This window comes from Pseudophryne corroboree, chromosome 8 (assembly GCF_028390025.1).
Source record: "Pseudophryne corroboree isolate aPseCor3 chromosome 8, aPseCor3.hap2, whole genome shotgun sequence".
NCBI classification, from domain to species: domain Eukaryota; kingdom Metazoa; phylum Chordata; class Amphibia; order Anura; family Myobatrachidae; genus Pseudophryne; species Pseudophryne corroboree.
The window spans coordinates 361,642,199-361,655,616 of NC_086451.1; the positions used below are offsets into that span (position 1 = coordinate 361,642,199).

Here is a 13,418-nt window from a genome sequence, read left to right on the forward strand (position 1 = left end):
ATTCGCAGGGGGCTTACCATGTTAAGTGACCTCAAGCCACACTTCAACATCTTCAAAACCCATGGGTAACGTTGGGTTACCATGTTGAGCACAGGACAGCACAGGACAACAACACCCCTGTACAGCACCCCAAACAGCACAATGCACCCCAGGACAGTACCCCTGTACTGCACCCCTAACAGCACAGTACACAACAGGACAGCACCCCTAACAGCACGCAGGACAGCACCCCTAAAGAGCACACACTGACCCCACCTGACGCCACCACCCGCAGAGAGACAGAAGTCTGTCTCCCTCACTCTCCAAGTCTGGAGTGAAAATGGCGGCGACATGCGGCTCCTTATATGGAATCCAAAACCCGTGAGATCCGACAGCGTGATGATGACATTTTGCCTCGTTCTGGGATCCAAGTCTGGTGGAAGTCCCGAGCCGGACTCAGATCCAGGCTCAGATCCTGGAGATCTCGGAGATCCGATCCCGCAAATCCCTAATACAGGTTGAGTCTCCCTTATCCAAAATGCTTGGGACCAGAGGTATTTTGGATATGGGATTTTTCCGTATTTTGGAATAATTGCATACCATAATGAGATATCATGGTGATGGGACCTAAATCTAAGCACAGGATGCATTTATGTTACATATACAACTTATACACACAGCCTGAAGGTAATTTTAGCCAATATTTTTTATAACTTTGTGCATTAAACAAAGTGTGTCTACATTCACACAATTCATTTATGTTTCATATACACCTTATACACACAGCCTGAAGAACATTTAATACAATATTTTTAATAACTTTGTGTATTAAACAAAGTTTGTGTACATTGAGCCATCAAAAAACAAAGGTTTCACTATCTCACTCTCACGCAAAAAAGTCCGTATTTCGGAATATTCCGTATTTCGGAATATTTGGATATGGGATACTCAACCTGCAATAATGTAGTACCAGGACTCGCCTGCACCCTGTTCCAGCCTTCGCTGCAGGGAGCAGTAGACTGGGCTCCTTACATGACCTAAGGCGGTGTTGTTGCCTCTTTGAACAGTGGTACACCAACCCAGGTACCTGCAGGCTAGAGACATGTGCCACAATGACCATATGATGCAACCCTGAATATAAGGTTTATACTTTTCCAGAGTTTATTTTAATAATGAACTGGAACTACTGTATTGATTCACTTAAATAAAGGCTTTTTCCCATCTTAAAGTTTCAAGCATGTTTTTATTTTAAAGAAATTGTTACATGTGATATATGTTTGGAATCAGTTAATTTCATAAGAATATCAATAGAATTATATAAAAGCTGGTTGTGAAACACCTCATTTCCCCACACGTATCTTTGGTATAAGCACAGCTGGTGAACTATTCTAGATTAATTCAAGGTCTTTAGATAAAAGAGTTTAAAAATATATTCTGTATCTGTTATACATTGAGCGCATATAAACCATTGATAGTATATAAACCAAACACACCTTCATAGTTTACTTACCTGAAAGAAGTGAATCACGATGGCAATCCTTTGGTTTCTGTCCTGCCTTGCCGTGCTAGGGGGTACCTATGGTAAGTAGACATGTGTCTGCGTTAGCATCTTACGTGTATGTGTAGCCTAGTAATCCTTACATTTATACCTAATATATCCTTACCTTTCATATCAGGCTGTGGTGTGCCAAGCATCAGACCTGTTGTCTCCGGGTATGCCAGGATTGTGAATGGTGAGAATGCCGTTTCTGGGTCTTGGCCATGGCAAGTGTCTCTGCAGGTAATGTAAGAACAGCTCATTAACTAGTTTGCTGTTACTATTAAATTACTGCACATGCTTTATTTGATGAACACTTGTACTCTTATCCAAAGCTTGACGCTGCTTGAGTGTTAGGAAAGTGGCTTCATACTAATCAGTCACAGCCCCAAGTGCAATGTGTCACAGCTATAGTATTTAATGGGGAGACTTTTTTTAAGGTACAGTCCAAAATAACTTCAGAGAATAACTGCACACACAGCTGATCTTAGAATGTTTCTGGCAATATTATTTATCCTGCTGTAATTAAGTATTTTTATTAGATTACTTTGTGCAAGCTTTGGGAAAGTGAATAAGGTAGCAGCTGGGGGTTACCATAAAAACTACATACTCACCCATATTTAGGGGCTACGAGTCAAACCGAGTATTAAACCCCTTTAGAGGATCCGCATTGAACTGAGTACCGATTTGGAGCTTCCCTTGTGCCGGAACACAAATGTACGTTCCGAATCTTGGGATTTGGATTGCTTGTAAGTCCCTCCCTTGTGATTTCAGGTGCCATTTCAAACAGGAGAGTGTGGATAAATTTGACTGGAAATGGCTGGAAATTAATGTTATTGGTGTTAATTATACTGTAAGAATGAAAATATGTCCAAATTACCGTACATCATTTAAGATTTATTATCAAGAAATCCAAAACCAAATCTGAATCTGAACCAAAACACTTGAAGGTGGTTTTGCCAAAATCGAAAAACAAAAACAAAATACTGAGGGAGGTTTGTGCAAAACTCAAACCAACACATGAGAGTCTGCGCACATTTCTACCTAAAATGCTTTGCTTTACTAAGTATATATACTGTATATTGTTTTGCATATACCAGATTATAATCATTGCAATTTTATTGATTACTTAGAAACAAGTATACAAAGATTTATTTTCATATTTTCATAAATTCACCTCTCCACCATATGAGGTACTAAAGGCGTTGTTTGTGTTACAAAGATATAGGAGGTCATTCCGAGTTGTTCGCTCGCAAGGCGATTTTAGCAGAGTTGCTCACGCTAAGCCGCCGCCTACTGGGAGTGAATCTTAGCATCTTAAAATTGCGAACGATGTATTCGCAATATTGCGATTACACACCTCGTAGCAGTTTCTGAGTAGCTTCAGACTTACTCGGCATCTGCGATCAGTTCAGTGCTTGTCGTTCCTGGTTTGACGTCACAAACACTCCCAGCGTTCGGCCAGACACTCCTCCGTTTCTCCGGCCACTCCTGCGTTTTTTCCGGAAACGGTAGCGTTTTTTCCCACACGCCCATAAAACGGCATGTTTCCGCCCAGTAACACCCATTTCCTGTCAATCACATTACAATCGCCAGAACGATGAAAAAGCTGTGAGTAAAATTACTAAGTGCATAGCAAATTTACTTGGCGCAGTCGCAGTGCGAACATTGCGCATGCGCATTAAGCGGAAAATCGCTGCGATGCGAAGATTTTTACCGAGCGAACAACTCGGAATGAGGGCCCTAGTTTACAATGCTGTATATACTATATATTGTAATGCATTTTAGCAAAAACCAAGACCTAACAGATCAAGCTGAGTGACCTGTTAGAACTTAGAAGTGCCCACTAGTGGCTGCTGACAAATAATCTTTCTGCAGCTACCAGTCTCAGTGATATGTGCCTTCACTTCTACCCATAGTCTCCTCCTCCCACCAATCCATAGTGGAGAGCTATACCAAAAGGTTCATGCACTCACAGCCGCAGGATTGCCCTCCAGCAGCTGTTATTGGCTCACTGCAGGGGTTCCCCTTCCAGTTTAATCTCCTCTCCAAGGCAACAGTGATGTTCAATCCGGATGTAAAGAAGCAGGGAGGAGTTTGGGATGGATCGGAGTGTAGAGGTGGAGGGATAGGAGCTTCAGCAGACAGAGCTGGGACCAGCCAATGGGAGGAAGTGCAGAGTGGGTAGGAGCCAGACAGTGGGAGGTGGGGTGGAGTGGGTGGGTGACAGACAGTGGGAGGTGGGGTGGAGTGGGTGGGAACCAGACAGTGGGAAGCGGGGTGGAGTGGGTGGGTGCCAGACAGTGGGAAGCGGGGTGGAGTTGGTGGGGCCAGACAGTGGGTGGTGGGATGGAGTGGGTGTGGGCTAGACAGTGGGAAGTGGACAGAATGGACAGAGCAGACTGAGGTCCCTTTACTAGTTCAAAAATGAAAAAAGATGTAATTTACACAATTTAATAATAAAATAGACAATTTTAGAGAATGTATTTGAAAACTATTAGCCAGTTACTGTAAGTGGTCATAGGAATTTTTGTCAGCAGTATTCAACAAACAAAATATATTGAATGCATCACATGCCAATATCACAATTTATTGACACATAATTAATGCAAAATACTGTAGACTAAAACAAAGGTAAACAAGTATTATTGTTATGCATTTTACAACAATCATAGAGCAAGACACAATTTTTTAGTCCCTGGAATATGTGTAGCGTCATCAAGCCAGTATAATGCATTGCTCGGTAATGTACAGTAGTGCATTAATAACGCTGATTTTGTTTACATACTGTATTGGTAGGACAACACCGGATTCCACTTCTGTGGTGGTTCTCTGATCAACAGTCTCTGGGTTGTAACTGCTGCTCACTGTGGTGTCACGTAAGTAATGTGCAACAGACTTTACTAAGATAAGAACTAAATATATATTTACAGACATTTACAACAATCGTGTTTGGTCTGAGTTGAAACAAGACTGGCATCGCAGGGATATGCAAGAGGTTTTCAAAATCAAATACTCAAATTTAATAAGAATTGTGTTTCACAGAACCATGTTTTACAAAGGTGTGTGCATTCGTGTTTAGTAATGTTGAATAGGGGATACATATGTATGATATCCCGGCAGATGGGATGACGGTGGTCATGTGACCACACCAGCATCCCGAAGCAGAGAATCCCAACAGGGGTTGGGTAAGTATGTTAACCCTCCCCCGCAGCCTAACCCACCCCAGTGATGCCTAATCCTAACCCTCCTACCCCCGCAGCCTAACTGTAACCCTCCCCGGGGGTGCCTAACACTCCCTTACAAAGTCTAACGCTAATCCTCACCCTGCACCCCAAACATAAGCCCCCCTACCCCTTCCCATCCACAGCTTACCATGCAGGAGTCCAGGCACAGCTCGATCAGGATCCCAGTGATGGCATTTTGATCCATGTCCGGATGCTGGTGTGAGCATTCCATGGAGTGTCAAGATTCTGCTACCGGCATTCCGACTGCCGGGATCTTGACTGGATCCCATTTAATAGTGTGCGTGTTCATTGGTGTTTTTGTCTGAATTGTTAAGAAATCCAAAAAAAAACTGAAAAAAGGAGTGTGCCCCCCAAGCTTAACTAGCACAGGGCTGTGAAAAAATGCATAAGGGTCCCCTGTATTTTAAGAACCAGCACTGAGCTCCACTAGCAGGAGGGTAATGTCACACATAGGAAACACTTCATGGGGGATTCCTCGGGACCTGTGGGACCCCCCAATAAAGGGGTCCCCCTCTTGACTGTATTCCAGGCCTGGGCTGAAGCCCAGTGATATCCCCCACACCCCTGGGAGTTGGGTGTGAGGTTGATAGCATTTAATAAAAGATAATCCGTTTCAGGGAACTACAGGTACCAGCAAGCCTCTCCCACATGCGACACTTAAAGAACCACAAGGGCTAGCATATGGAGCATTACGCATTAAGGGACCCCTGGTACCTATAGTCCTCCTGTAAAATAAATATAAAATTAACCACAAGACACACACATGAATGTGATAGCCCTTTATTACACACACACTCACACACACTGTACACGCTTACCTTGTCCTTGCCACCGGTCGGTCCCCTGGCCAGTAGAAATCCAAAGCGCTGGTCGGTCCTCTTCTCCAGTAGCATCCCGGGTGGTAGTAAAATAACAAAAGCAATCCCAATCCATCTGGATTTAGTAGAGCAATACATACAGTATGTGTAGACATATAGAGCTTCTTTTGCAAATGACGAACCCAAATCAGTTGGCAAGTGATGGAACCCACATATGGCTGCCTGTCAATCAGTGCCTGCTACCATGGTAACAGGACTTCTGATTGACTGTGCAATCACAATTTTTAGTAAATTTACCCCATATTGTGTATGCATGTGAGTGTAGAAATGTATATTATGATTTGTATTTAAGTTGAATTGTACAGTAGTAATGCTATCTAGAATTGATGAATGATTTGTAGTAGAAAGAAAGAAAAACTCTCAGTTGTAAACCTCCAGAGGCACATTTCGTCTAACCAGGGAATCCTGACCAAAGTGTGAACTTTTAACATTTTTATAATGAATTGAATTGACAATATAATCAAAGTAACAACAGTAACTATAACTGCTATACATTTCATACACACAGAACTGCCCACCGTGTCGTTCTGGGGGAATATGATCGTTCTTCCAATGCTGAGCCCATTCAAACCAAAACTATTTCCAGGGTAAGTTAAATACAATCAACAGAAAACACAATTCCAAAAGTCTTTTACAATAATTAAAGCAAAACGATTAAGTATATGATAAGCACTTTAATATATTAAAATTTTAGATGATGTTAAGGTCACTTCATTACTTGCACAGTACCGCATCCTAATATGGTACAGTTTACAAATTGGATTCATTTGAGTTCAACCCCCATATTAGTTTACTGAAAGCAAAAGCAATGATTTTATATATAAATTAGGATTTTTCTGGACAACTAAATGTTGTAGCCGGTCCGACCTGTGTTCTCTCTCTCTGTCTATTTGTTCCTTTTCAATTTCATCTATACGGTTATACATTGTTGGTTGTGGACAGAGCTGTAACTAGGTGTGTGCCAGTGGTGCCTTGTACACAATGCAACTGCACTGTGGGCGAGCCATCCGGCAACACCACCCGCATGACCGTTGCCTGCTCTCTCTTACTGCCTCCCACCGACCACTGCTGCAGCACTGCCCTGCACGCAGGGGAAAGGGGGGTTCTGACTTTTTTTTGTTTGGAGAAGCTGGAGCCGTGCGGCCTAATTCTGAGTTGATCGTAGCAGCAAATATGTTAGCAGTTGGACAAAACCATGTGCACTGCAGGGGAGGCAGATATAACATCTGCAGAGAAAGTTAGATTTGGGTGTTTTTTTTTTGTTTCTGTGCAGGGTAAATACTGGCTGCTTTACTTTTACACTGCAAATTAGATTGCATATTGAACACACCACCCCCAAATCTAACGCTCTCTGCACATGTTAAACCTGCCTCCCCTGCAGTGCACATGGTTTTGCCCAACTGCTAACAAATTTCCTGCTGCGATCAACTTGGAATTACCCCCGTGGGCCGCTATTTAAGCCCTGCCCCTTCAGTATTTGGCTTCTCCCCCTTCAAAGACCAGCGAATCACGGGTTGTGCGTCTTGGCAGCTGCTGTAACCTCCGACTGCCTCAGTCTCTCCACTGGCTGCTGCATCCTATCACTACAGCCCATTGCCTGGTCCAATGTAAAATGGGGCTCTGCCTGCCATAATGTGTAAAAGGGAGCTCTACCTGCCGTACTTTGTAAAAGGGGACTCTACCTGCTGTAATGTGTAAAATGGGGACTCTACCTGCTGGAATGTGTAAAAAAGAGCTCTTCCTGCCGGAATGTGTAAAAGGGAGGCCTAGCGTAATGTGTAAAATGGGGCTCAACCTGGCGTAATGTGTAACAGAGGCTCTACGTTGCGCAATGTGCTTCGGGCTCTACCTGGTGTAATGTGTGTAAGTGACGCTACTGTGCAGCGTAATTTGAATAATGGAGACTACTGTGCAGTGTAATATGTGTTATTTTTATGGTGCGCACTGGCCTTATTTTAAATATGTGGGGGGGGGGCACTAATGCTCTTCCTTGCACACACCTCTGAAATATCTAGTTACAGCACGGGTTGTGGATAATATTGTGTTGTTGTTTCTCAGTGTCTGTGTTTTTCTCATGATGGGTATGTGCAGGGGTTTAACAAGGGTGGCTCCGGGCGCCGAAAAAGTTATAGGGCGCGCTGCTCTGCAGTGTGGCATAACGTGTATAAGGGGTACTACTCTGTAGTGTAATGTGAATAACGGACACTACACTGCAGTGTAATGTGAATTGGTACTATTCTGTGGCCATGCACTTTCCTAATGAAGCCATACCCCTATATTGTTGTTGCAAACCTTCATCACGCACTGACCCTATTTTAAACATTGGTTGAACCCAAAGGAAACTTTTGGCCTGAGCTCCACAAGGTCTAGAACTGGACCATGGGCTGACTGGCAACTTTAGCCTGGGGAGCAGACTCAAGCAAGTGGCCCAGCTTTTCACAGAGAATGCAAAGGAATAATGGCCCTGGAACACTTAAATTGCACTGGCCCGGCGGTGGGGGGGTCAGATGGCACCTTGCCCAACCAGCTCCTGACTGGCCCTGTCACCAATTTAGGATTTTTAAATATTCTTTCTTTTAAATGTAACATACCACCACATGTTGGCTAGGCCCCCAATTCACTACAGGGGAGGGGGAGCCAAAACATACCCTTGCTCCGGGCACCATGGCGCCTAGCTACACCTCTGGGTATGTGATGAGAAAGTGAAATAGCAAAAGTGTTGATGTGATGACATCATTTTTATCAGTCTTCAGCTTTATATATATTGATTTGTTTTGTTTTGACAGGTCTTCAGACACCCTAGCTACAGTTCCTTCACCATTGTCAATGATATCACTCTTTTGAAGCTAACCAGCACAGCTACTTTCAACACTATTGTGTCTCCTGTTTGTCTCGCTGTTACCAATGATGTTTTCAATGGAGGAGAGAGATGCGTTACTACTGGATGGGGTTATGTAAATGCTGCAAGTAAGAATATGAAAGATTCACCAATGTTTTGAACATAGCGATCATTATTTTATTGAATATTGGTCCAGTGGCCGAAAAGTTATTTAGCTGCCTTAAAACATTTGAAAAGCAAATTTAAAGGCATAGTAATGTGTGGTACAGCTGAAGGCATGTGAGTGATCAAAATAGAGCAGCTGAAAGGACCTTACTTTTAAAGGCAAAATGGAGGAAGTGGGTGATTCTCCAGGAAGTGAACATAAAGTCCCATGCATCAGGCGCTTTTAATTCTTATTTTCCTTTTAAACTGATCTGTTAAGAAATTGATGTTATATGACAATTTAATTGCTTAACAGCAATGCCCCACCCTATAACTTAACACCCACTAAAATCTTGGTATTTTGGAGAAGTATGTCATTTGACTTTGTGTAGCTGTCCAGTGCATCACGGGGGAATCGCCCGAATGCTTTTTGTCTGTAAGTCTGGGAGGGGGAGGAGGAGTCTAGGGTATATAAGGTCTGCCTGTGCCATTTGTCTGTACAAGCAATGTCAGGAAAGCTGGCCGGTGACACGAGTGCACCCTGCTATATGGACATTTTATCTATCTACTAGGGAGGCCAATCCCGGGCCGTTTTTTCAATCCCGTCTATCTAGCTATCTATCTATCATGTAAATATACATATGTAAATTAGCAAAGTTGCCAATACTGAAACATAGACATACTGTATAGTAATTTACTTGTATAAGCAGCCCTATTATGATAGTGTGTTATAGTCTGTTTTAAGAACTATTGTTTTATCACTTTTTGATATTTAGCACAAAACACACCAAGCAAACTGCAACAGGTGTCTCTTCCTATTCTGACCAACACTGAATGTCAGAGACACTGGGGAACCAGAATCCAAAGCACCATGATCTGCGCTGGAGCCTCCGGTGCCTCATCCTGCATGGTACGGTAGACTATAGAGTCCTATGTATGATTTGACTGTATTCTTTAACAAATAAGCACTAAGCAAACTTTCCACTTTTTTTAAATTAAAGATATGGGTTCCAGATCATGGCCAAAAATCCTGTCTTTCTGTGACATCTATTTGGCCTGTGTGTAAACCCATCTACCAACCACACTAACATACCCTCATGTTATCCAGACGGATATGTGAATTAAATAAAAAATGGTTCATGTGGCTTGGTGGATAGTTAGAGTAGTACTATTATTATTATTACATTTTATTTATAAGACGCCATAAGTGTTATGCAGCACCGTACATAGAGATGGGTCCTCCATTATCTTGACTGTACGCCTAGACGGAGGTTTAGTCACATCTAGGCGATAGCTTAGGTTGCTGAGTTTAATCACGGACAGGCGCGTTGAGGCGCACACATTAGAATAAATACAAGGTAACAAGAACTTAACATTACAGTAACTGAAAAACGAAAACAGAGCACAGGTAACAATTAGCACCTCAATTGTCAGTACACAATGCAGCTGAGATGTAAGAAAGGAAAAGAGTAACCAGCGAATTACTAGGGGCAGGCAGTCATTGGAAGAGATAAACAGTAACGAGCGAGAGGAGATGTGGGTATAGACATTCGCTACGTAGGAGAAAGCTGTAATTGAGTGTGAAAGAAGAGGTCTGTGAAAGCAGGAGGGAAGAGGAGGTGGGAGATACTAAGCATTCCTCTAAGTAATAATGATCAACATCTTAGTTATACACAATTTAATCCCATATTTATTAAGGTATGTATATAATACATATATTATAAAGTTTCCTTTTTTTTCATTTTAGGGAGACTCTGGTGGACCACTTGTGTGCCAGAGAAATGGAGCTTGGACTTTGGCTGGAATTGTCTCCTGGGGAAGTTCTACCTGCTCTACCTCCACTCCTGCAGTATATGCCCGTGTGACAGCTCTTAGATCCTGGTTGGATCAAACCGTTGCTGCTAATTAAACAGAGATCTATTTATATACTGTATTATACTGTATCTTTAACATGAGAAGATATATAACATTTTCAGTGCGTACTGTATAAAATACTTACATCAGAAAATAAAATTCATAATATTGCTCTGATTTATACTGTCACGTTATCCTTCACTCCATGCCATGAATATACAGTATATATATATATATATATATACTGTATTTATATTCTGTATTTATATATACACTCATTGCTGCTCTACTCTATCAGACTTTACCACCTCTGATAGGAGGCTATTCCACTTGCCCACTGTGAAGTTTTTCCTCAAAATTCCCCTGAACATACCTGCCTCCAGCTGTCTCAGCGCATGTCCTCGTGTTCTAGTACTTCTCTTCATTTGAAGAATGTCTCCCTCCTGTACCTTGTTAAAACTCTTGATATATTTGTACCATGTCGTTTCTATCCGGGGACGTGCAGTCAGGGGACGCAGTGCCTCCACTGTGATTAATTATTAGATTAATTATTAAAATAATACAAAGAAGATATTTATGACACATATTATGTGTCATAAGTATCTTTATTTTATTATAATAATTTTAACTCATTAAATAAGTTTGGGAGGCACTGATAGCAGTGCCTTCCGTAGATAATGGGACATGGATAGAGCGGGGGGTGGGGCCAAGCACTGGGCTGTAAAAGCCCATTGAAAAAATGGAAGACAGCGGGACCTATATAAGTTCCTCGCTGACAGGGACGGGCTTTCAGCTCACATAAAAACACATCCCTGTCAGCAAGGCATAAATGATTGGACAGCGTATCCAGTGCTGGATCTGCTGTCCAATCACCCATACGAGGCGGCGGGACAGTATGCTCCCCTCCCTTCATTTCCCACCTTACTCTTCACCTGCTGCTGGCGGTGGGAGCATCCCACACCTGGCGATCATTCCTGGGATCCTGTGTACTCGCAGCAGGCAGCACTGGGGAGCATGAAAGACCTGCACAGCACTGTGACTGGGTGCAGGGGGAAGGCGGGCCCCAGAGGTAGTCAGGGTCCCGTAGCAACTGCACTCCCTGCACCTACAGTAGCTACACCCCTTGGGTAGGAGGGGTCAGGAGGAGGCAGGCGCCTGGCAATTTGGGGTCCCCAACTCCCTGTCTGCAAACTGCAGATTGTCTTGGTGGAGGGTGGACAATGGGGACAATAGTCTGATACTTACTGGATGCAGGGGGAAGACAGGCCACAAGGGTGGTGTTGGCCCAATAGCAGCCGCACCCCTGCACAGACAGTAGTTGCATCCTTGTTGACATCTTGTGTTGTATGCAATCAAGGAAAACTTACCAAATCTGCTTAGGCAGAATACACCCATGGATGTTAACTTTGGTTCTGATCGTTATCAAAGCTATGTCCTTCACAGAAACCCAATTTCTTTTTACTTTTCGTTAGTGATGAGCGGGTTCGGTTCCTCGGGATCCGAACCCCCCTGAACTTCTCCCATTTTACACGGTTCCGAGGCAGACTCGGATCTTTCCGCCTTACTCGGTTAACCCGAGCGCGCCCGAACGTCATCATCCCGCTGACGGATTCTCGCGAGATTCGTATTCTATATAAGGAGCCGCGCGTCGCCGCCATTTTCACTCATACTTTGGAGATTATAGCGAGAGGAAGTGGCTGCGTTCTCTCAGTTTCTGTGTTCAGTGTGCTGCAAATATCTATGCTCAGTGTGCTTGCAAATATCTGTGCTCAGTGTGCTGAAAATATCTATGTTCTCTGCCTGAAAAAAACGCTCCATATCTGTACTGCAATGCAGTATATAGTAGGAGGACAGTGCAGAATTTTGCTGTGACCACCAGTATATATATAGCAGTACGGTACAGTAGTCCACTGCTCTACCTCTGTGTCGTCAAGTATACTATGCATCCATACCTGTGCTGCATTTTAGTTGTGCGCAGTATATAGTAGGAGGACAGAGCAAAATTTTGCTGACCACCAGTATATATATAGCAGTACGGTACAGTAGTCCACTGATCTACTTCTGTGTCGTCAAGTATACTATGCATCCATACCTGTGCTGCATTTTAGTTGTGCGCAATATATAGTAGGAGGACAGTGCAGAATTTTGCTGACCACCATTATATATATAGCAGTATGGTACAGTAGTCCACTGCTCTACCTCTGTGTCGTCAAATATACTATCCATCCATACCTGTGCTGCATTTTAGTTGTGCGCAGTATATAGTAGGAGGGCAGTGCAGAATTTTGCTGACCACCAGTATATATATATATATATATATATAGCAGTACGGTACAGTAGTTCACTGCTCTACCTCTGTGTTGTCAAGTATACTATGTATCCATACCTGTGCTGCATTTTAGTTGTGTGCAGTATATAGTAGGAGGACAGTGCAGAATTTTGCTGACCACCAGTATATATATATAGCAGTACGGTACAGTAGTCCACTGCTCTACCTCTGTGTCGTCAAGTATACTATGCATCCATACCTGTGCTGCATTTTAGTTATGCGCAGTATATAGTAGGAGGACAGTGCAGAATTTTTCTGACCACCAGTATATATATAGCAGTACGGTACAGTAGTCCACTGCTCTACCTCTGTGTTGTCAAGTATACTAGGCATCCATACCTGTGCTGCATTTTAGTTGTGCGCAGTATATAGTAGGAGGACAGTGCAGAATTTTGCTGACCACCAGTATATATATATAGCAGTACGGTACAGTAGTCCACTGCTCTACCTCTGTGTCGACAAGTATACTATGCATCCATACCTGTGCTGCATTTTACGACACGGAGTGGCAAGGAACGGCTGAGGCCCTGGCCTATGTTCATGGCTAGTGGTTCAGATTCACATGAGGATGGAAGCACTCATCCTCTCGCTAGAAAACTGCAGTGCCACT

General features: G+C 43.1%; 1 protein-coding gene across 1 annotated transcript; it reads left to right on the top strand.

Annotated features, from left to right (window-relative positions):
* Positions 1-1,508: 1,508 nt before the first annotated feature.
* Positions 1,509-10,534, top strand: LOC134947801 (chymotrypsinogen A-like). The gene is made up of 7 exons (XM_063935680.1): positions 1,509-1,560; positions 1,656-1,759; positions 4,316-4,395; positions 6,151-6,229; positions 8,429-8,609; positions 9,402-9,535; positions 10,373-10,534. Exons 1-7 carry the CDS (start codon positions 1,509-1,511, stop codon positions 10,532-10,534), a joined length of 792 nt encoding a protein of 263 aa, XP_063791750.1.
* The last annotated feature ends 2,884 nt before the right edge of the window (positions 10,535-13,418 follow it).

Coding starts and splice junctions, on each gene's coding strand:
- LOC134947801 (XM_063935680.1), top strand. CDS start 1,509: ATGGCAATCCTTTGGTTTCTGTCCTGCCTTGCCGTGCTAGGGGGTACC. Junction 1,561..1,655: donor CGTGCTAGGGGGTACCTATG/GTAAGTAGACAT, acceptor CTTTCATATCAG/GCTGTGGTGTGCCAAGCATC. Junction 8,610..9,401: donor GGGTTATGTAAATGCTGCAA/GTAAGAATATGA, acceptor TTTGATATTTAG/CACAAAACACACCAAGCAAA.